This window comes from Lemur catta, chromosome 9 (assembly GCF_020740605.2).
Source record: "Lemur catta isolate mLemCat1 chromosome 9, mLemCat1.pri, whole genome shotgun sequence".
NCBI classification, from domain to species: domain Eukaryota; kingdom Metazoa; phylum Chordata; class Mammalia; order Primates; family Lemuridae; genus Lemur; species Lemur catta.
The window spans coordinates 45529343-45555123 of record NC_059136.1 but is presented as its reverse complement, the minus strand read 5'-3'; the positions used below and the strand labels follow the sequence as shown (position 1 = coordinate 45555123).

The following is a 25781-nucleotide window of genomic DNA, read 5'->3' as shown; positions in this document are numbered from 1 at the left end:
ATTTCATCTATCTTGATCTTTTTGTTATTGATGTCTAATTTACACTGAGTCAAAGGATATGTTCTACAGGATACTGTTTTTGAAATCTGATTTCTTTTTAGTTTAATATGTGTCAGCTTTTATAACTAGTCTATACCTTCTTGACAAGCATGTACCTTCTCTAATTGTTGGGTACAGAATTTGTATATTTTTATTAAATCAATTTGTTAATTTGTTGTTCAAGTCTTTAAAATTTTGAAATTTTTTTTGCTTAACTTTTAATAAGAAGTTTCTTAAAATTTACCACTGTGATCATGTTTTCTCATATTTTTCCTATAGTTCCTCTATCAACTTCTGTTGTATCTATTTATATTTACTTATGTTTATATTTAATGTGTTCAGAACTATTATACCTTCCTAAAGAATTAAATCTCTTATCAATCCATAATACTTTGTTTCTTTCCCTCGTATGCCCTTTGTCTTAAAGTCTTTAAGTTGTATGTTATTAATAAAAGTACCTCAATTTTCCTTTGATGTATATTTGCTAGTATAACAAAAGTCTATTGTTTTCTTTCAAACTGCCCAGAGTCTTATGTTTTAGTTGTATATCCTGTAACATGATATAGTTGAATTTTAAAATATAGTCTGATAATATCTTTTCAGTAGAAAATTTGATCCACACATGTTCATTAAGGTTTTCGATATCTGCACTTTTTTTAACCATCTACTTTAGAACAGTGGTCAATAGAGAATGGGTATACTGTTGAATTAGATAATAAAAGAAATGCAGTCAGAAAAGCAAACTCATGGGTGGAATATAATAACTTACTAATTATGATCTTAATTAGGGGTACTATAGGTAAATATGAAACATCAAGAAAATTGACCAAATCCCAGTTGCTGGTTAGATAATGTTTGCAGTTCAACCAGGTTAAACTTAGTTTTGAAGGAAAATACCTATGGAATGGAATCCACACAGGTTTTTCACTCAGAGTTCTAAGTCAACTCTATTGCTTCTCAGCTATAGTTATCTTACACCTAGATGATTTTACATATTATACAGTTCATGGCTTATGCTGATTTTTACTACACTGCAAGTCTTATATATAAAACATTCAAAGGCCTAGAATGTTCCATGGCAATAACATAAAATTATGGCAGAATTGTCCCAACATGAATAATATGAGTAAACAAATTTAATAAGAAAGATACTATTATGCCAAGGCAAACTTGTCCTCTTATTGTATCTTCAAAATGTGGCATTTTGGGAAAATGCTTTAGTAGTAGATCAAGTTTTAAACAGCAATGTGACTATTTCCTTTCATATCCCTGGGGCCTCCCTTGTTGTTCAACTTTCAGTAGAGTTTCTTATTACTTCCTACCAAGCTGTCACTCCTGAAATTATAAGGCTCTGAATTTCAAATACTTTTATAAGAGCTCATAAACAGACTGAAGCTAAACTACTCAGCACCTTAAAGGATCTCTGATCAGCCAGACTACATCAGGATTTAAAAATAAGTGTAAGAGTATTTTAATGCCCAAGGGACAAGTGCAGTTTAATTTTTTAGCTAATCAAATGCTGAGAGTTGACGTAAATTCAAAATGAACAGACAACTGTCATTTGGTGAGAAGCCATAGGTCCTCAGAAGGGTTCCAAGGCCACGTAATAGTGAAAGATTAATATGTAACTCACCTTGGAGATCTCAGATTATTCATAATGACTGTGAAGTCAAAAACTCATAGGGATCTCATTTACATAAAGATATTCACTGAGCTCCTATGAGGCATCCTGCCACTGTGTTAAATTGTGCAGATACAGTGCCGAACAAGAAATGAATAGTCTCTTCTCTCTGGAGCTTACTTTCATCATTGAATATTAACTAAATCCTGACATTATTCAGTAATATTTTTATTCATACTTTTACTTCTTGAGGGGATTATTTTGTTTACCTAAAGCATGTGGAAACCCTTTTTTCCCAGACAGGTTTTCAAGCAATGACCTCAGCTGCCTTGAGAAAAACTGCTTGCCCAAATGATCTGGTAGCTACATGCATCGGAATGAGTGTGTGTGTGTGCACATGTGTACATGTGCACATGTGTGTACTGGCTGATTTTTTCATGATTAAAGAAAATCATGAGGATTTCTCAAAAATATTGTCCCTTTCAAAAAAAAAAAGAGAATGGATTACCTAATGTTTACATCACTTAACAAATGTACATGCATGATATGCAAATAGGCACATATCCACACTAGTAAAGCTCAGAAAGAAGCTGATGTCTGCTAGCCTCAGAAATAAATTAACATGCAGCTAACATCAGAGGAGCCAGAAATACTCATTGCAAGTGTGAACACATATTTGATTGCAGGACTGTGTCTTTCCTAGGGCTGACCTTATAAATTAAACAGTGTAAATCTCAAGTAAGTGTTTTCTGAACATTTTGATTCACTGTGAACATTAGGATGCCCTTCAAATTAACATCTAACATTATTAGCCTATTGTTGGACATGAATTTGCTTCATTACTGGTGACTGAAAAAACGTGGACACACTCGCACTAACACATAACTTTTAAAAGGAATGAAAGGAAGCGTTTAAAATCTTGGAATGTAAAAATTGAAATAACTAGGTTTTTAAAGCAGGATAGTGAATCTACATGTAGAAAAACACTTAAAAACAGTAAATAAAGCTGTTTACTTTGATGCTCAGAAGCCTAATCACAAGAAAACACCCAATAAGTGCTAAGTAATACCTGAACACTATGTACTACCAGGGCTTTGCTGAACTAATTCCTGCTTACAACCAAGTCTCAGTTTAAATGTACCTTCCTTGGGGAGGAATTTCCTAATCCACCATATTTGGGTATGTTATCATTATATTCAAATGTACTTTATCTTTTATGACGCTCATCACTCTCATCACGATGTGTTAAGTGCCTTGTCCTCCCTACTAGACTGTAAGTTCCATGAGGGCACCGACTACGTTTGTCTTATTTTCTCTTGCATATTTAATGCCTGGCACAATGTATTTTTGGAATTAATTAATTAATCAAAATATAAATGAAATAAAGGTATGTATCCTAAACTCATCTTTAGAAAGTACAAAAGATTTACTTGCAAAATTAACTTTTATGAGAAGAATAGGGTAAAAGTAGAAGAAAAACACTAACATACCCTGCATATATTTAAGAATTTGGAATAACTTAAGCAGTCTTACCTGCTCAGAGGAGCAAGTATACACCCAAAGTCACACATATTACAATATTCTCACCTTCAGATTACTGTTTGGCTGCCAAACAGGATGATGGACAATTTTTCAAAATTAGAAGTCTGTCCAATCTCATTATAAAAGAAAAATGAGAGCATGTTCTCAAGATGATTGTTTCTCAGTTGGAACGGAGAACAGTATATACTATAACAGCCCCTTTAATTTGAGACCTGCTCTGTCAAATTTATGAGATGTTATCATACTTAGCAAGGAGAAATAAATGGATTGTGGTAAGTTAGTATACTCATCAGTATTATCAGCGTCACTGTGAATTTAAAAAAAAAAAAAAAACACAGTAAATGGTATAAAATCAGTATGAAACATGAGTACATGATCTGAAACAAATGACCAAATCAAAATCTGTGGTCATCACATCAATCAATATATTATCTGCAAATCTATAAATGATCTTTTATGTGACCTGGCCCTGTAACTCACCGAAGTCATCAAAATTACTCCCAACAATTCCTGGTTCAGCCCTCTTTCTATCTGTGGATTCTTTCCATCATTTCCTTGGTGTCCTGCCCCTCATACGGCTTACCTGTAGTGTCGGGAAATCTCTTCTTCCACCTGGGTAATAAAATCACATTTGGTACATGAGTGTTCTTTGCTTTCCTTAACTGCTTGCTGCCCATCCGATCCTGGCAGATGATTTGCTTCTTGTTTGACATCCGATGCTTGGGACTCATGCACACTGTCATAGTGAAAGAGGAGTACATCTACATCAGGGGTAGTGAATGAACACTGGTGGCACTGGTGTTTGACGCGTGAGCTTCCAGCTGCCCCCGGAGACAAGTGCAGAAGCAAGAGTGCACAGTGGGAACAATTACTTTTTCTACAAGCAAACGGATAAGTAATTTCTCCAAGGTGCTTTTCTGGGCTGCAAAGACCTCTGGGACAGAATGGACAGTGTTTAATGGTACACTTGTGAATGTTATGGAGCTGTTGATAATGACGGAGAAGTGGCCCCACTACAATTACATCGGGGCCATGGCTTTTGGAGTATCGAAAGTCACAGAACTGACAGTTATAGCTTGTTACCATATTATCCTCTGCTCCTTTGCTGGAGAAGTCCTTCTTTTTCACCCCACTCGAGCCCTTGTCTGCCTTGGTCATTGGCTCTACTTCTGCACTTTTGACTAGATCATTCTGATTAATGACAGAGCCCCTGGAAAGCTTATCGTTCAACTCGGGATTAAGGCCACCTGACTGTACTGCTCCATGCTGCTTGCCATAATGTTCTAGCAGTTTAAGTGAGCTAGATGACTCACAGCTGAAACTGCAAAATTTACACCAGTAGTAACTGGTGGCCTCTGTACCATTTTGTTTTGAGGAATCAAGGGGCTTGATGGGCACTGAGTAGCCAACAGGAGTGTCATCTCCTGCCTTGACTGTGATCTTGTCTTGCCATTTTCCCAAGTCTCCAGAATCGCTGGATCGAAGTGCAGGGATGGATTTGTTAGAGTTTTTCTCTGCAGGTTTTGCACCCTCAGACGAGGGGAGAGAAGCTTTTATTTTGTTTGGGTGAGTCTGAAGAAAATGTTGTTCTAGTTCAGTTGATGAATTGCCCATATAAGTGAAATTGCAGAATTTACAGCGGAAATACTTGGTGTTCCCTTGGCAATCTGGTGTTTTCCGTCCAATGCCAATGAACGTTCCACCTGAAGTGACCTAGAGAGTAAAAGAAATGGATGTTACTTTAAACATGTCATGAATTCAATGGCCTCCCTGCAGAGGGGAGGGGAGATACTGACAAGTATTCCACATCAAAAAATACAATAGTACTTCTGCTTATTATGAAATCACTTGAATAATCAGAGCCAAATAAATTCACTCTTCGTTTCTCAACAGCTACTCTCTGAGAGGTTCATTATGCCAAACATTTTAGGCCAAAGTAATAGACGAAGATAAGTAATAAAAGCACTATAACTAATTCAAAAGATTTAACAATATGTACTTTAAAAAAGCTAAGAAAAAACAATTTTCAACTGAGTAGGTTTTACTACTGCCTCCTTGAAATCACATTCCTACAGAAGCATCCAAATCACACGAGATTTCTTTTTGAAAAGCTAAGGGTGGCTATCAAAACCAAAGGCAGTTTGCTCAGAGATTACTCAATGCAGATATTCTCCAAGGAAATCTTCTGTTCAGTTCCTATGGCTATGAGGCTGCTGGCAAAGATGAGGTCTATCTTTTGGGTAAATAAACGTGCCAAAATGACCACACAAAATGGCTTATAATCAAACTCCAACCATGCACCATGACACAAAAATAAAATGAATTGGAGTGAGCAGTAAATCTTGGTAAAAGAGGACCAACGTAAAGAGTTTCAAATGTTTCACAATCTAAGACAAATGAATAGGAGAAAACCTTCCAGGGCCTTATTTGATTAAGGCTCTGTCTCATTGCAATGGGCCCCAAGCTCCCATGAATAAATCATGTGGATGTTTAAACACCAAAATAAAATAATTCCACCATAAAAATCATTACAGCTCTGCTTTCCTTCCCAAATTGTGAAAATACATGGTATCAGGGCTACAAAGGCCTTCAAAGGGCACTTTATATAAAACTCTTCCTCCATTCTCAGTGTGTACCTCAACAGGCAGCTCTATTAAGCACCACCATTGAGTAGGCAAAATTCATGGTTTAAAAAAGAGTTTTTGAATGAAATGCTCCAAAAAGGGAGAAATTTTCCCTTCCAACCACCAGTGAATTTTTGAATTTTTCCAGCAACCAGATGTAATATATTAAGCAAGTGGCATAATCATGTTCTGCCTTCTTCAACAGCTGCTCAAAAATGACACGTGTGATCACTGCTCATATCCAAATAACTCCATGAGAAAAGTCTCAGGCATCTCAAAATCACTTAAAGGCTCCACTTAAAATGCAAATAATATTCCTGTAGTGCACTGAGAGATATGTGTGTACCTCTATTATATATACAGGACTAAGATCTAAGGTTTCCTTCTGCTACTTAAAGAAAGGTGTGAAACTGATTGAGTTATTTAACCTCTCTAGCCAACAGATTACTTATTTCTCAATTGGGGCAACCTCTAAATTTATGTCCAGTAATTATAGTTTTAGGAAATGTGCATTCATACATAAACAACTTTTATTTACTATACATTAAGATAATAGTTTATGAAAGTCTCTCACAGCCTTTAATCAAAGGATTAAATCCTTTAATCAAAGGATTATGTTTTGCATTAGATAATGTCTATATCCACCATAGAACACATAGATTTCACTCTGTCAATAACAGAGTATCACCTAATCAGAAAACTAAGGACAGGGCACCCTCCCAGGCAGCAACCTGACAACCAATGGCATAAGAGATGTCAAAGCCATAAACTCAAAGGTACAGTCTAAAACATTCTAATCTAGCTTTTAAGTGACTAACACAACTAAATGTTGCACTGAAATGGAATATATAATATTGTATAATGTCTGCATATATTTTCCAACTCACTGGAGGTGAGGAGAAACTTTATTTCCAAAAAAACAAATGATTGAAATGGACAGCCATCAATCAGGTACTTTGTTCGGGGACTTAAACTTCAATCAAAAGGGACGAATTCAGAGGTATCCCATTCTTCTTTAATATAGACAAAGAAAATGTGTAAAATCTAAAGATGAAAATTTTCTTGTTTCAGCTTCTACATTGCTTCAGAGTTGTTGAGCTTCCCTAATATAAAATGCTTTGAACTTCTGGTTGTAAAATGGAGATTCCCATGAAACCACCACACATCATTACTATTTCTTTGATTTTGCAATCTTTAAGCCTCGTGTGCCATGACCACGCTGAAAGGGCTGAATAAAGGGTGCACATATTCTTAAGAAATCCCTGAACATATGACTTTGAAGTGAATTTTAAATTATTACTAAGCATATGTACATCCCTTCCAGCCCTTCCAGGTTGTTGACAATAACCTTAAGAATCAGAAAATCCAGGCTAAGAATGACTAGGTGAAGAGACTACAAAAGAAAGGCAATTCTGTGAAAAATTATCAGTAAAGCATTTTGGTTTAGGATTAGCTAACTGCATTAGGTATTTCAATTTGGTAGTGTTTACACCTTTCTTTTTTTTTTTCAACCCAGCGAAGATCTGTCCACTCCATTATTGATGATGCTTGTAATGGCTAAATATTTTAATTATGATGAAGAATAAATACCTTCATACTATTGACTGCTCTTTTAAAAGCCACCAAAGCAAGCAAACAAAAACTCAAAGATCTCATTTAGTGACAAGAACAACAATACCAATGCTTATATAGGTTACGTATTTGCCTTCTTGGTTAATATCAGTAAACCACATTAGTATTATATATTATTAAAAGCCAATATAATACTAGAATCACATATTATAAAAGCCAGTTTTGGAAAACATAATTACTTAGTACTCTACCCCTTTCCTCTTTCAAAAGAGGAAATCTATATTTGTGGCAATTTCTATACTTTCTATAGTAATAGATGTGCACTTCAGTCATAGTGAAATATAACTGATGTACATCATTTAAACACCATTTTAAAATAAAACATAATTATTTTAAAAGGCAGTACCCAGGTCTATTGATCACATTCATATTATTTTCATGACCCATAAATGTTATTTTAAAGCTACTGTTTTGTAGATTAAAAACAAAAACACAGCAAGAACAGCTATGCCAGATAAGTGTTTGCAGCAACAGTTTATTGAAACTTATTGCTAGGAAACAGTGTCTACACACTCACAGAATTATTGAGAGCCTTTCAAATGGTTGAATCCAACAAAGAGTAGAAAAGTTTATTGTTCTCTAGTTATGATTATACTAAAAAGAGATCACAAGCAGAATAAAGAGTATATAGCTTTCAATCTTTCCTCACTTGCTAACCAGAACTTCAATTATAACCTATCAACCCAGTAGTTCCTTTGGTATAGATATACATGTTTTAAAAATTATATTAAACTTGAAGTTCTTCTTGGACCAAAAATTACATGTATTCATTCATTCAATTAGTAATTAATAAGTGTTTAGCGTGAGTCAGGCTCTGTGGTAGATATCAGGGATAAAACATTGAACAAGCTACACCACATCTCTGCTTTTCAGAGTTTAAAATAAAAAATGGTAGACTAAACCCTTTTTTTATTTGTATTTACTTTTGCCTGTATTTGTTTGCTCCCAGAGGAGGTTCTCTCTAAGTCAAATTCTGTGAAAAGACATCCTATTTAACCTCCTGGAACTTCAGTTTCCTCATCTTTATGAATATAAATAATATTGTACACTTTGCCATTTTATAGGATTACTGTGAGGAACAAGTGAGAAGTGTAGAACCGTGCTGTCCAATTTGAGCTTTCCAAGATGATGAAAATATTCCATAGCCTTCCTTGTCCAATATGGTAGCCACTAGCCACATGTGGCTACTGAGTACATGAAATAGGGCCAGTACAAATGAAGAACTGATTTTTAAATTTATTTTAATTTAAAGTATTTTTCTTAATTTCTCATTAATTTAATCTGTAATTAACTGAAATTTAAATAGCACATGTGTCTAGGGAATATCATATTAGATAGCACATTCTACAGTAATGTGCACATGGACATGATTATCATTTAATAAAATGAACCATCCAAGTAAATTTCTCCCAACAATGGGATGAACAGACTAAATAAAGAAGTGGCAAAGTCATTCAGTGACAAACTCACATAGACGTCACTACCTGTATTTTTAGCTATAAATGAAAACTTTCAATTCTGCTATTACTAAAGGGAATGCATCTATTTATATTCCTTCTTGGGCTATAGAAATAGTATCTTATTCACATTTGGAAGTAAGCAGGCATTCTGGTTGAATGAATGCGTGAACTGAAGGGAGATGTGAGCACAGATGGAAATTTCTCACCAAGGCCCGTGAATTACCTGGGATAAGGAAGCCATAGTAATTCATGGCTCTATTATCATGACCTAACATATATGAGCTTCTCCAAAAGAGTAAAAATGCATCTTTCACCCAAAAGCAAATGACTATGGAGCCATTTAATTGAGAATTAAAGTCCTATAGAAACACTCAACACAACTGTTAAGGCATGAAAAAGAACAGATTTTAAATTTTCACTGAGTACTATAATGGCTTTTTATTGTATTTTAACCCTAGTTATAAAAACTATTCCTTCCCTGTAGTATGTTCCATGGCTTTTATGTATAATTTATTTACATATGTCTTTTCATAAAAATGTAAAACTTCTGTAGAAATGAAAACTATAAAAGAGTTGACTTTTTTCAAGGTCATTAACCTCAATTTATTTCTTTCCTCCTAATAATATGGAGCAAAAACTAATAATAATATCTAAAAGAATATGTCAAAGGAAAATATTTTTTAAAGCCTCAGAACTATTAAAATGACACTTTAGCACATGTACTTATTTTCAGTGTAGCAAAAAAAAAAAAGAGTTGTTTGAACTAAACACAAACCTCTTCTCAGATGTGGTTCATTTTCAAGTACTATAATTGATAGCAACAGAGACAATTATGAGGGTACTAATTTAAGAGGACTTGAGGTTATGGGCTGATAGTCAAAAAAGTAAAACCTTAAAAATAAAAAGCTAAATTGTTTTAAAAAAAATCACTATTCAAATATTGAAGTTTCAAATAACGAAGAAGAAATCTGTAAGGTCTTATCTTGGCTGAAAATAACTACAGCCAGAATTACTTTGCTAATATATTATACATACGGAATGTTTCTGCACATGTAGTGCTTCAAAAAAACATTCCAGAACATAGAGTGTGCTTCAGTGATATACTTTTAGTGGAGACTAAATGTTTAAAAATCTCAGCAACAAATCTAATTATATGGCAATCATCTCCCTCTCCTGCCATGCATAGCTTATTCTTGTAGCTTATTCCTATCAGTGTCACTGTAATAATTCCCTTATTTGGATTTATAAAAGCCATCCAATGGAGGGTGGTGGGCGGGGAGACCAAAACTTAAATTGGTATAAGGGGCACATTTAAAGAAAAAATACTGCATATTCTTCATCATGCACATTTTTATAATTGGCTTTTGGGATTACAGCAATAAACAGTTTACCTTAAACTGGTTTCTTCATTTTACTCAGTATAATTCTGAACTAATTTTCTGAATCTGGTATTCGGGATGACAGAATACCAATAAATCTTAAGATCAGTCTTAATAATTTGGAAGGCAATCTTTCATAGGAAAAAAGACAAAAGAGAAAATGCAGTGCAAGTGGATTATAAAGCTAGGTGGATTCTCCATAGCACTCCTCTCCTGCATCCGACCTGCAGTTGCCACTGGCTCATGAGGGAGATGTATAAGAATTGTATGTGTGCTCTAAAGAGTATTTGAATGAGAAAATGGAAAGTCTAATCCCTGAAAATGTGGAACAATCATCCCCCAGGGAAGGGTGCTGGGTTGTACATCTACTGCCAAACACTGGGAACCCAAAAAGAAGTGACAGAGTCTAAAACACTAATGTGTGGTTTAGCACAAAAAGCTCACAAGTAAAGAGATGACGACAGCAGTGGAGTTCAAGCTTCCACTGAGAGACATAGCAGGTTCCCTGACAAGACAGAGGAAGAGCACCTAACCCAGAATGACGGGTCAGCAAAACCTTCCAGAGGTAAGCAACTGAGCTGTGGATAGATGAGTTGACATTTGAAGCCAAGCCTCAAAGGCAGTGACCATGGAAAGACATTTCAGGCAAAGGAAGCACAATGAGAAAAGCTATCAATGAGAGTAAAACAATGCAAGTCGCCCTCAGGAAACACTGAGAGGGATTGAGGCATCACATCTTTAAATGGAACCTGCTACACATTCGCACCTGCTATGCAACAAGTAATGCAAATGTGCCAGCCTTATTCTTACTATTACGCCTTGTAGAAGAATAGTGAGAGAGAATTTAGAAAAGTACTGTCTTATTTGAGATCCTATAATTCATATATGTTACAAATATGATTAGAAGATACGCTTTTTAACAGAAGTAGAACTATAATTCCTGTAAAATGTAGGATGATTGATCTATAAGTAGAATTTTTAAAAATTCTAAAAAGGATGAAGGAAGAAAGGGAAGAAGAGGGGAAGGAAGGCCGGCAGGAGAAAAGGCAGGCAGGAAGGAAGAAGAGAGGAAGGGAGGAAAAGAGAAGGAGAGAGGAAGAGGGCGAGAGGAAAGAAAAAATAGAAGAGGAAGGAAAAAGATAAAAAACTAATAGAAGGGAAAAGAAACAAAAGGAAAGGAGAGGAAGAGGAGAAAGGAACAGGGAAGCGAGAAAAGAAGGGAAAGAGAGAGACCAAAAGAGAACAGAGGGAGAAAGAAAACAAAGAAAAAAGAACAGTAAGAATTTACTAAATAAACATGAAGGCACTGACAGTAAAAGACTAAAGACAGGAAGAATGGGAGAAACTATAACTGTTTGGGGAAAGATAATACCAGAAGGAAACCCAGGGTAACTCCAAGATATCCAGTCTGACTGAATTGAAAATGGGAATATCGAAGAAAGGAAGCAAAAAAAAAAAAAAAAAGTTGTTTGGGGGAATTTCACTTTTATGGATGTTGACTTTGAGGTACTAGTAGAATATCAAGCTACCAATCAGCTGGAAAAACAGGTCTTAGAACAAACCATGGTTCATTGTAAGATTCCCAAATATGTTACTGGACACATGAAAGAATTCAGGTGTTCTTTAATCTTGCATCAACAGGTCACCTAAATATGAAAGGAGAAATGCTAGACAGATTATTTGAACTCTCAAGCAGCTCGCTGTACCCTATACTTCTCTCACTTTCAGAGTCCAGTGAAATCACACAGCTCCAAGCATGGCTGGAGTGTCCACCACACTCAAATTAGATACTCCAAAGGCTTGCTGATTTGTTCTCTGCCTCCATAGTCATGCCTGCGCTGAATGTAGGCCGGGGATAAAACCTTAATTACACAGCCTTGGAGAACATAAATGGGAACAGGGTGCATCTGCTTAACATTTAATCTTCATTAAAAAACCAACCTAAATTGTGCCTCATAACTAGAAGAGCAGAAGACAATCTCAGACTATCTATTAAGTCATAATTTCCTAAACCAAAAATCCTTAAATGAGGGGAATACGAAATAAATCAAACACATGGATAAAACATCCCTTAATTTGGGGATAAAACATTGCACCTTTAATTGATTAAATCAAAATTTGCCCCTAACCCGGCCTACCAGAACTAGTTTCTGCAGGGACAATGACTCCTAACAATTAAAAAAAAGAAAAATCAGCAAACTTAATTTTCTTTTCAGTGATTTCAATTGTAAGCTTAGTAAGTTTAAATAAGGTAGCATTACACTACATGGAGCAGATAACAGATGATCTCAAAAAAAAATCACAAAACTCCCCAAATTCAATGTGATTCACAGAGTATGCATCAAACAGCCCAGATTTATTAGTCTTCCACCTCCTCCCTTACATGCAACTGGCCTGTCTTCAATTGTTTTTCTACCTGCAGTAAACTCAGACTCATATTTGGGAAGGCTGTATATCTGCACGACTGTAAAGACAGGCTTCTGTAGCCTATCTCCCCTGGTGTGGATCCCATTCTCTCTACTTGTACACCTGGGTGATACTGGGTGGGTTCCTTTAATCTATCTCTGTTTCCTCATTTTTTTTCAAATAGGCATAATGTTATTATCTACTTCCAGGGTTTTTAAGAAGATGAGTTGACTAATATGTGTAAAGAACTTAGATCCACATATGCACTTAAGAAACCCTTAATAAACATTAGCTATTATTGGCTGTGAATCTAAACTTAGAAAAAAACTGAAAGATGCATGCAATTTTTGATTATGTAAACTAAAAGATGAAGGAAGCATGAATCAAATCAGAAGTAATACAGAAGAATAAATTTTACATTTGATCTGTCTGATATTCTGAAAATGCCTAACACTTGTTTCAAAATTCAGAATCATCTAATGAGGAATTCAAGAGGTTTACTGATTCTCAGAACTAGAGTCCAGGAAAGCAATCAGAATATGGAAGGGAATGACTTTCTCTCTCCAAGCTGTCCTGGTGTTGGCGCACTACTTGTGTATCTGTGTTTCCAACAGCTGCACATATGCTGTGATTACAATGACCCAAGAAATAAAAAATACTGAATAATCTCCTAACTTGATATGGTTAGCAGAGCAGGCCCATTTGGGAGATAAAACTTTTATTAAGAGTTGAATAATGCTAAATTTGACTGGATGCCCCGATAACCATGATTTCTTCTTCTAAACATTCTGCCTGGAGAGAAATACTGATATTCAACAAAATGACACATGTTCTTTAAATGATAACAAATAAACTGAAAATCAAAGAGGGATTGACATTTATTGTACCCACTCTCATGTAACAAAGCCAAATGGAGATTTAACTGTCATGCAGGTAAAGGGATTAGTTAAGATAGTCAAACTACTCTACTCCGGTGGCTACATTATCCAGCTCGGCCATCTCCACTGATGAAAATAACCTGGCATATGCCAGAACTTTGCTTTGCTTTATGGCCTTGGGGTGAGCATATGTTTTATTTTGCACACTTTATTACTTGTTAAAGAGACACAGTCCTGAAAATAAGCATGGGTTCATATGTCAAACATTCTGTACTCTATATAGACAGTCTGAATCGATTAAAGTCTCATTCACCAGTTTTTCTAAAGTGCTATTGTCCTCAACTCAGAAAAACAAAGAAACAGAACCTGCTAAGATCTACAACTTCCCTCCTACTCCAGATCAAAGGAAAAGCCAAGGCAAAAAATAAATGTTTGGAAGTAAAATCCAAGACAAGTCAAAATAAACCACAATGAGATTAATGTTCCCTGATTTTTTTTTTCAGACCAAACCGAATCCTCTGTTCAAATGATTGTACTAGTATGTGCTGAAGATCTATAAACCTCATACAGTTAAATATGTTAAAAATACAAATTCAAACGATGACTTCCTCTCTCTAAAATCTGTTCTTCCTGCTTCTTACATGACATATTGTGCAACTCTGATAAAAATATTTACAAAACAGAAATGTGGCACTCCTACCTCAAATACAAGATAGACCCTGGTAAGTTAATAATATGATTCTTCTATTAACCTTAGAATTTCATTAAGGGTCGAAATAAATTTAATAGCTGGAATCAAGTAGCTACCTCCTTGGAGTCTTGAATAATGCAGAGTAATAGAAAAGATTCACTAATATGAAAAGACAACACATACATCATGAGTATATAAACTTGGGACAGTGTAAACACTTTCCCGTGGGAAGCACAACTTGACAGGAGTCCTACTTTTATAACCTGATCTAAGAGCTAAAAGCTCCCCCATAAAAATGATGCAAACGCCCTAATGCACAGCACATTAAGCCCTAATGAAACAGCAAAGTCCATGTTGTTAATGCAGGCCTCCATTCAGTGATGGTTTAAATATAAGCTTAATAAAGCAGAAATAAAAAGAAAGAAGCTGTAATTACTTTTTTAAGAACTCTATCTCTTGTCTTATTATTGGTCTATACGTGAACCTCAAAGGCTGAATACAGAGAGTAAAAATTATATGAAGGGCTTACCAATCGTGCCGCATCCATTATTTTTAAGTATTTAAGCATAACAAATTGATAAAACATGCAGGGAAAATGAAAAATTGGGAAACTAACATCCTGGTCAAATCAATTAGCTCTTGGCTAGCCATTATACCTTCTCTTGTTTTCCTTGGTAAAGGATCAAAATCTCTTCTGATTTCAGGGCTGAGCATGCTACCTCAAGGTGTGTGGGGGAGAATCTCGTGAATTCGACAGACTTAGAAAAGACAGTCCTGGCCTGATGGTGGCTTTTTACAGTGACTTCCATTAATCTGCTGGGTCTCCATGTGCTATGCAGCACAAAGAAACATTGCTGTTTGACACTACTTTAACAAATTTGTAATTCTTTGACTCAGTTATTTGTGATATAATTTACACAGAAGTGTACATTATCGGTATGAGTATGTCTAAATTTCCATTATTCCTCCAAATCTATGGGAAATAATCTGAACCTAGAACTGGAAATATTAGAATTTGTTTAAATTACTGTACTTCTTTTTTTCCCAACTGTATATCTCATATTTGCACTCAAGTCGGTTCAAATTATTTAAAACCATCCATGTCAAACCAAAATATAGATCAAAGCCACAGAATTCTTTAAGTCCTTTGCTTCTGGCTTCTGTTCCTTTTTTCTTGGCCTAAAATGTCATAAATCTATCATTAGCCACCAACTGTTCCGAATGTTTAAAAAAAAAAAAAAAAAAGGCCAGTTTAATTGAAAAAGATTAATGAATTGTTCATCTATTACTTCGGTTAGTTTAAATTATAGATTTATATAAATAATTCCTGAAACTGAACGATTATTTGTCTGTAATACACATATTTACCAACTATCTTTTTATCAGAATACACACAAGCCATTAACTTACTATGTATTTCTGACAAAACCGCATTAAAGAAATCCTATAGTCAGCAATTTATCTCCCACAGCTTTATCCTCCACACAGTTCAAGTGCCAAGGAAAGAATCTCTCAAATAGCATTTCAGCAACACAAACTGGTGGGTAAAAAGGGAAATTTCACATGTGCTTTTATTCAGTTTACACATAGAGAGAAGCTGTTCAATATTTATTTCAGCATAAAAATATTAATAAATTACTTATCTTCACAACATGTTTCTGCATCAATATCTGGTGTATGTACAAAGCGTTCAAGATTAGCATTGGGCCTACACATACATTCAGTGTTCTCTTCATCAACTGAAGTTAACCCTTTAGACTTGTTTCAAAATCTAGTTGTTTCTTTGAAATAATCACCCCTTTTCTCAGATTGCTTTTTTCCTATTTTTAGCAATATTATCTTGTTTTGGAAAAAAAATTGAATTGATCTTAACAAGGTTATCTTCCTGTGTGCTATTTCCTACCACTTTTTGTCTTCTTTACTGTGTGCTGCAAGGATTTAGTAGACAGCATAGTCTGGATCAGCTGTTTTATTTCTAGTTGTATTAGTTCAAACTCAGAGAGCTCACACATCTGTTTTATTTCTAAAATCACTGCCCAGGAAAAGTGTCCAGCTTCTTCTACCCAAACATAAACTTTACTATAAATAACTAAGAACCTAACAAATAACTGTTTGGGGGAAATGGAAGTGTGTTTAAATATCTGAATTCTTCCAAACTATAGGCCTTAGTAATCTTCGTTTTAGAGCCTTCCTGACAGCCTAGATCAGCCTCCCTCAGAAGTTGTCCCCAGAGTGCACAAACTGAAACTCCTGCCGGAAATCCAGGTATTAACATCATATTACTTGCTAATTATAAAACACTGTTTCACATACTGACATTATTCACTTCCAACCCTTTTATCTAACACACGTATTTGCTTTCCAATCATAGTTTGATAGCAGAGTGTATCTGACATAAGACAGGGAAATGATCTTTAATAAGACAGCAGTTCAAAGCATGTAGCTTTTATGCATAATAACTACATTGGCTTAATTTGCTACTCCACAGAAATAATTCTATTTGTGGAAATTCATAAAGGAAGATGGAATTTTTAGAGAGCTTTACCAAAATGAAACTAGCTTTTTTAAGAGTTCTTTATCTCCCTTAAAGCGGTAAGATTGCCATTCTGACATTTAAAGAACGCCGAAATTTCTCTTCTGATTCTTCTCACAAGTATTGCAAAATACGTTCACTACCTGTTTTTTATAACCCCTTTGCCTGTCTTTCTTAATTGACACTAGGTCAATAGGGAGGTCTAAGACAAATGAGCTGTAGCTATTGAGTTGATAAAAATGACTGATATTTTAAGGGATTTAATAGGTCAAATAATTGTGATGTGATTTCATTAGTTCTCTGGTATTTCTAATCATTCCTAAAGAAGGTTAATATTAAACCTAATATATTTTGAAATCCCCTGGCCTAATAATACAATAAAAAGCTACAGACTGTAACAAAAACTAATACTCTTTCTCAAGCTGACAATGAGTTTTGACGATGATAAAAACTGCTAAAATTAAAAGACTACACTTCCTTAGACTAAGTTCCATGTTTCACTCTATTTGAAATGGTAAGGTTTATTTTTTTTTCCATTTCACATATGCCATACACTAAAGACAAAAAAGTTTATAAAAAAGGTATGCTGGTTTTAATAAAAGTATAAATCTAAATTATTACTAAAAATGCTTTCGTAAATTATCGCCATTTTCCTTAAATGTAGAAAGGAATGTTTTACTGGCCCGCACCAAGGCCATTCTGGTGTCCCTAGTACTTACAATCACATTGACTTCTTTTTAATCAATGTAAAATGTTATTCCCAAATTTTCACTTGCAATTAGTTTGCTTTTCCAGAAGTATATCTCTGCAACCATCAATATGACCCAAATCTAGTCAAAATGAGTATAAAATCAAATCCTAATCCAAGACACAGGAAAGACATTCACTGAAGGAAAGATTATAGCAAAAGCCTTATAATCTGAAACTAGAACAAGGCATGAATTATTATCATGTATAACTGTAAAGATTAGTGTCATTTTTAGAAGACTGTGAAAACATCAAATTACCATGAAATATGTACAGAAATATGAAGCTTAGTTAATTCCATAAAAAATAATTTTCCCAAACTAGTAGAGATGTTGAGATTGTTTTCCATAAAAAAACGCCAAAGACAACTCTGAATACACATTTGGATGAAGTAGCTATGGAGTGTGCCCACCTCTTCTGCTGGATCTAGCAGGCTACCTGTCTCATATTGGAACCTTGGTTTTAACATGCATGTAAGAATTCACATTCCATTACTAATTACTTTTTTTTCTGTACAAAGAAATCACAAGACAAAGCACAAACCTGCACATCATAGGTCCCATTTAGTAAAACAGGCCTTGAAGAATTGATGTCCTGCAGCACACCAGAAAGCACAGAGCGGTTGACCTTCTGGAAGTCTTTGGAATGGCTGAACTGCACCATGTTATGAAGGGCCAAGATTTTGCTGTCCAGCTCAGCATCCTGCCTGGTGCGGTTATGCAGTCCTAAGTGATACTTTCGGAAGTGCTTAATCAGATCTGTGGGGTCGTTGCCATAGTAACCATATCCACAGATATTGCATTTAAAGTCCTGAAGCTCTGGAGACAGAGGTGCCGGGTCTGGGTTCACCAATAAGTCGTTCACCAATAAGTCAGTTTTGGATTTATTCATTCTTACACCCCCATCTGAAGGCACTTGTGGGTTTTTTGAGGCCACTGAAACTGGGCTCAAACCTTGACAATTGGCTTGAACACTCTGCGCTTGCCCTGTTTCCTCGGTAGCCTTTGGTGACATCTTCTGATCTTCCTTTGTCTCCAATGAGTCCCCTGATGGGGTGCAAGCCATATCTTGAGGGTCATCTGCCTCTGCTCTTTGAGGAGACTTCAAGGGCTCGCAGACTCCCCCAGCAGCTGGAGATGAGAAAGCCAACATATTTCTGTCTGTCACCTCATCATGTGGAAAGGAGGGAAGGTTTCCTCCCTTACTGGGGCTTTCATAATTAAAGCCAGCCTTCTCACTCAGGACTGAACTTTTTAAGTCCTTTTTAGTGCTAGAAGATGGATCTTGAACATGCAAGCTGTGTTCCTCCTTATTATTTATTTCTGCAGCATCGCTCTGATCCGTATTTTCTGACATCTGATCTGCAGAAAATTCTTTGCTCTTTCCAGATACCTTGCTTTCTGTACCTATAGGCTCCAGGGTCTGGCCCTCGCCGTCACTAGCAACGTTTCTCAGAGGGGGGTTCTTTTTCCGGACCATATCTGTAAAAATACACAGAAAAGGCAGATACAGAGTTATTGGGAAATTACACGTAATTAGTTGAATCTAGAATATTTTGCTTATCCTATTCACGTTTTTTAAGGTACGTAATAAAATACTTGCTCTAGGAAAAAACTCAGTTTTAAAAATAGCAAAACTTTGAGACTAAAGCAAACAATTTGCATTTAGAATTATTTTTGTCACATTTATTATTTTAGAATTGTTTTATGAATATTAAATAACTCATTTTTATTACTCAGCCTAGCCGTCCTATTCCTTATTCTTGCCTGGCAATTATATTTTTGCCCAATTTCTTTCTTCAGTTACAGTCAATGATATATATACACACACACTCTTATATATTTATACATGTTATATGTTATACATAATATGTACACATGTTTACAAAATATATATACATGTTTATGTTTATAGAATATACATTACATGTTTATTTATATGATATGTATATGTATATATAAACGATATAAATTGGAATTCAATATTGTTATACTGTGTAACCAGAATATAAATATAGTTTCAACCAAAACATCCTAATACTCAAAAAGACAAACAGTCATGTTATAAACAGAGTGAAAACTGCCCCATTACTTTCAGGAAAGGGAGCACAGCAAATATTTCATTTCTGATCTACCAATAAATTTCTTTAAACCACACGTGGAACTTGCCTGAAAATTAGGAGGAAGACCCGGTGTGCATCACAGTGGTCAGGTCAGATTTTACTAGGGCTCCATCTAGCATAATGGGAAACCTAACTAAGCCCCGGATTTCTATGCATATAGTCTGGTGAAAATAGTACCACTTCCACCATCAGAGGCACTGAAAGTTGAGTAAGGTGAAATATTAAGTTGAACCATATGACGTTGTCATTGTTTTGCTCAAAACGGCAAAACATTAACAATTTCCTATGGTTTACCTTTACATGCTAGCTCAGCTGTGCCTTTCAAGTAAGTCAGTGGCATCAGTGACAGAGGTCAAAAGAAGAATGCTGTAACAAATTCTTCTACTAGGGTCTAATGAGTCAGAACTCTAAGAATATAGAGAAATAGGAAACAATTTGTATCATGTCAATAAAAGCCTGCATTAGCAAAGGCTAGTCGAGGGCTGGGTTCCATTCTGTGGCCTGTGTTCCTTAATCACTTAGCTGAAAAACTGGCGAGTGCTTTTTAAGTCATCACCCCAAATGTCTCTTGGAAAATTCCACCTGTTACATTCTAATAAAACAAGCCTTCTTTTAGCCAACTCTGCCATAGGGACCGATTTAACAGAGTTAGTTACACCACAATTATCCAAAACGCGCTGAGAAAATCCAAATTAATAACATGGTTTCATCGTTTTCATCTATACTTTCTCACAAGTGTTGAGGAACCATACTGGCTTTGTATATACGGTTGTACCTTTGCTTCTGAAAAGCTGGTCAAGCAGAATTTTTATAATATGAATCACTGAACAAGGATAATGCACCAGTTAGAGTATAAAGAATCCTTTACAAGGTAAAAATTCACTTTACTGAATATGTCAAAAATAGTATAATTGTACTTAAGACAGCACACTGTTCTTATACACCAATAATGTTATCAAATATCCATACCATCTCCCTCTTGGAACAAAAAAAAAATTTATATATAGGAAGAAAGACTAAAGTTTCAAGTGCAAGTGACAATGTTCATGGGGCAAAGTAAACCTGCCTAGCCTCCTATGGGAAGGAAGGAGAATATTCACGTCACCTTGGTGTCATTCCATTGGGCCCTAAAATTAATTAAGCTGGGTAACCATCATTAAAAAAGGAAACACTAGTTAATTTTTTTAATGTTTGCATTTCAATCTCTTATTTGTTAACTTCAACATTTTAGGAGTCCTCTGTTCCTCTGTCAGAAGTGACTAAAGTAGCCTTGGGAGGGTGTAACAACACATGGGACTGAGGGCAATTTTACTGGTAGGCAACAAAGGGAAAAATAAAAGAGGAAAAAAAAAAAAGATGGGGATGTTAAAGAAATTATTTAAAAATATAAATTTAAGCAAAATATACACTGTTTTAACTTGGCCTACAGTAAAAGACATTCTAGGTTACAGAAAATGAGATATTGCTACATATAAAAATGTGATGGCTTGGTACAGATCTCTTGTCTTTCCCTCCAGAATTTCCTGATTATTTTTTCCATGACACATAATGTCTTTAGTAACTATTTATAATAAAATCTGTCCTTGGAAAAATACTGAATAACTACTATATCATTTGTATTTGACCATCTCCTTAACATAACTAGAATATAACAATGACTCACCTAAATGAAATGGATATGGTTACATGAAAAAGATAAAAAATCCTATATGGAAAGGAAGGACTCATGAAGAAATAAGAAAGAACTAATTCAATTCATTAAGGTTATCCTTCCATCAAAATGAAGAGGAAATGGCTTATGCTCATATATTAATGTCAAGGTGATTGTAAAAATGGAAGCATTTTAAATAGCAAAGGAAAAAAGATAAAATACTTAAAAGTGAATAGATCTAAATACATTAATATTGAAAAAAACTTATATTTTTCAGCACAAAGGAAGTTTTAGATCTTGCTGATTTATTGTTACTATGAAGAGATGTAATGGGTCATAGTTAAAAACTACTCAACTAGCATCATTAGTGCCTGAGAGAAACTATGATTTAATTAGATTATCATCTTTTCAAATTTCAGTTCCTTCTTCCACTCAACAGACATTTAGAATGCATATGACTCACTGGACTCCTTATGTTGAATAGAGCCCTTAATAATATACATTGCAAAGAATGTTAAACTGCTAAAACTTCAAAGAAGTATCAAAAAGGTCATTTGGGTTTTAATTTTTGTTGTGGGGGCAGGGGCATGTTCTCTTTGGTTGCTGTTTTTAAAAAATTCTGCTTAATTTAGTTGACTCTACTTTGAAGTAGCTATAGAAAAAATAATTTTTTACTGGAACGATATCATCATAATTTTTCAGAGTGACATATTATGTAAATATAAGCACATTTGCAATACTTCCAAGTGGAAGAAACTCCCCTAGCAAGTCATAAGTTAGATACCGTTAAGACCATAGCCACCCTCAAGTTATTATCTCTAAGACAAATAACAGATTGCACGATGTTTTACTGTGTGCCAAGAACTTTTCCAGTTAACATTTTCACTTGAAAAAATAGATCACATACTTGTAAAATCATACCCAGCATTGACTTCATAAGGCATGTGGCTTTAGAGTGCTTTTTACAATTATTAATTCTATTAGTCAACTAGCAGGAGGCTAATGCAATTGTCTTAGAAGAAGCTCGGAAGACACAGAAGACATTTTGAGAGCTGATCTGTACATCTGCAAAACAAAGCAAAAAAAATATTTTCCTTCCTAAATGATGTAAACATACCTTCATGTTTCACACCTAAAACACATTAATATGCCAGCACCATAGGCTGCTTGAAAGATATCTGATAAAAGCATGAGCAGATGAGCAAGATCCTCTCCCTCCTCTGGGTTTTAATAAAGCAACGGGAGAAGGAGGAACACGATATAAAAGATTACAGGACAAGAAGTCATTTCCATAACAGACTGCGATGTTGGTGAAATTATTTAGCCTCTAAAACACCCTCAACCCTAATGACCATAATACTTACCTACATTGGGGGGGGGGAAGTTCTTAATTTGTAAATACCAGCAATGGCTTTTATAGGGAAAATTTTAAACTGTTAAAACATTTAATCAATGAACTTTAATCATCAGCCTTGGCAACTCTATTTTAAACTTAGCAATAATCATCATACAGACCACAAAAAGAAAAAAGTTCAAAAGGCCAGTTAAGGTAGGTCCACTATAAACTGCCCATTTAGACAATGGGGCTAAAAGCAATTGGACAAAAGGAGTTGAAGAATTTAAACAAGAACTACAAGGCTCAAAATTGCTAATTTAAGTCCTCTATTTAATTGTGAGGTAAATAATCATCCTCTTGGGGGTAATAGTGAGCAGATCCACATTTACATTACTCTCCACCTATACAAACACACGAATGCTCCTTAACAGCCCATACAATATGAATGCATATTCTTTGCCAAGATATTTAAGCAGGTTAAAAAATATTTAGCTTCCCCCAAATGCTCTATTTGTATTAATTTTCATTGTTGAGATATAAGACATTCCAGCTGCAAAAATTATAAATTTCTACTCTTAATTAACTATATTTCTTTATAAATTAAAACAAATCTAAAAGCTTTCTGTTTTCTTAGCAAAAGCATTTGCTATTATTAAAAAGTAGGAGAGTGCACTATTTCTATGTTACAGTATCATTTAGACAGATTTAGACAGTGGAAATAATCAGCATTAGAGGTTAAATTCTGATAACTACTGTTTCTCACTTAAATATATAGGAAAAAAATTCTTCTATGGAAGACTGAATCATAAACTCAGGAGGGCACCCTCACAGCAAAAGGGATTTTTAGTTTTCTATTATTACCTAGATATTGTGAATTGTCCACTAATAATTTAGTTATTTTTCATTCGTGTGTGTGTGTGTGTGTATATATATAGTTATATTTTCATGTGTGTTATATATATAATATACAACTATATAAAATATATACACACATACATTTATGAAATATTCTTGTACCAGATAACCTTGCAATAGACAACCAAATAAATTATTTAACCAAAGAAATAATCAACTATTATAGTAATTTACAGAGCTTAGATTACACATCATCCAATGCAGATAAAAACTAGGATTTATTTCCATTAGATGAGAAACTCCTTGAAGATAAGAGATGTAAGTTCTATGTTCTTTGTAGTATCTTGACCCTAAACACAGTAAAGAATCAAAATCTAAGGAAGAAGAATAGTATGAATGTGTCCAGTTGCTGGATCTAATTCAAATCACCTGCTGATGTGATCAAGGGCTAGTCCCTTTGCTTCTCTGAACCTCTATTCTTATCAGTATAATGAGGGAATTAAATCATTTTTAAACTTTCCCCCGTCTCTGCAATTCTATAATGGTTCTTGTTAATGGAATTTCAGTTTTACCTTAGAAAACCTTTGTCCAATTTCGTTGAAAGACTATAAAATATTAAACCATTGAGTACTAAAAGTGGCCTAAATACCACGGATGCCTATCCTTTACTCAGTTATTCATTCTTCTAACATTCACTCATTCAATAAATATATATCCAGTATCAGCTTATCTGCCATTAAAATGACTTTAATTTTATTAGATGTCATTAATTTAAGAAAGAAGGATCTGTTTCAAATGCAAAGAAAATGATTATAAGGAACTCTTCATTCTCAAAGAAAATTAAAACTTTTGAGTATTTTTCAAAATATGATTTCATATATACGCATATATATGTGTGTATATATACATCCAGAAAAGACTGTAAAAAATTAGGGGGGCAAGATTATGTAATTTGACCTCAGTTTCAGATACCACTGAGCATGATCTTTATTATAAGTAGCAGTTCTTATTTTCATAATATATAATACCAGATGACATTTTCTTTTTTTTTCTAGATAATAAAACTTTGAAGTGTTTGAAATCAAAGCTTAACACAAAAATAAAAGTCATGATGGGCTTCTTAATAAACATGTTTTCTTCCATGCTTGGTTGTATCATCAGCATAGGAAAACAGTTATTAATTATATATTTCACGAAGCTTTTATAAAAAATATTTAAAAGAAAGAAAAAAACTGCAAAATGTTTCTTTTGATCAAAAGTCCCCACAAAGTATTTAAAGAATTAAGCAAGTGATAGCAAAATAAAAGGAAGGTCAAGTCTTGGGCCTATAGCAAACTAGATAGCTTCCATATGAACAACACATAAACTTCAGTTTTTAAAGAACATATGTGTTTTCTCATTGGTTTAGAAGGAAAAAAAAAAACACTTGAATTCTGTCTCCTCCATATATACAGATCAAAATCAGATTGCTTAAGTGAACTATAAAATGCAAGAGAACATTGTTTATCCAATTCACAAACCGAAGAATTACTGAAGTTTAAATGTCTTCTATTTCTTTAGATTCCAGGGCAATACTTCAATGGTAGATCACTTTTTTTGTAAACTGCTTCAAACTTCATAAACTCAATGTCATATCCTGTTCTTTGCTATCCATTTCTGTTTAATTTGCCCTCTGAATTGACTGTTCCTGAATCTTTAAAGGTAATTTTGGACATCTTAAATCCTGTTGAGATTTAAATGTCATCACCTTCAAACAACTCCCATCAAATAAATCTCTTATTAATTCACATCGAATTAATCCAAAATGATCACTTCTATTAACATATGCTTCAGAGCACAAAGCCCATTAATAGTCATCTGGACATTAGAACTAATCCAAGCCTCTCTGAGATAAAATGCACACTATTTAGATATCCTATTTCAAAGAGTTTTGATGCTGGCCCAAACACATTTTATTTGGCTTTTATTTCATCATACTATGTTCTCTATATTTTAAATATCTCATTTCAAATGCTCTTGTCTAGGTAAAAGGAGATAGTGTGGTTAGTAATAATGTCCTATTTGCCAAAATGGGTCTTCATATATCCATGTACATGTTAGAAAAAGAATTTCATTAACCATTTTACTTCTATAAGAAAACTACAAAACTTTTCATTTTCCTTCAAATACTTTAGGCTAGAAGTCTAATGACACTGTAAAATATAGCTGGAAAAAATGAAGAAGGCACCTATTTCACTAAGTGGGGGAACTAAAATAAAGCAAGTA

The 25781-nt window shown here is 34.5% G+C and overlaps 1 protein-coding gene across 2 annotated transcripts in view; it reads right to left on the bottom strand.

Moving 5' to 3' along the window:
• The window catches only part of TRPS1 (transcriptional repressor GATA binding 1), a 239928-nt gene that overhangs the window by 173084 nt on the left and 41063 nt on the right, over positions 1–25781 (bottom strand). For both annotated transcript variants that reach the window (XM_045561542.1, XM_045561540.1), the window contains 3 exons: positions 22233–22390; positions 18096–19033; positions 3786–4915 (listed from right to left, as the gene is read on the bottom strand). In XM_045561542.1, the coding sequence (XP_045417498.1) occupies positions 3786–4915; positions 18096–19033; positions 22233–22269 (2105 nt within the window). In that variant the 5' untranslated portion in view covers positions 22270–22390. The remainder of the gene's footprint in view (positions 1–3785; positions 4916–18095; positions 19034–22232; positions 22391–25781) is intronic.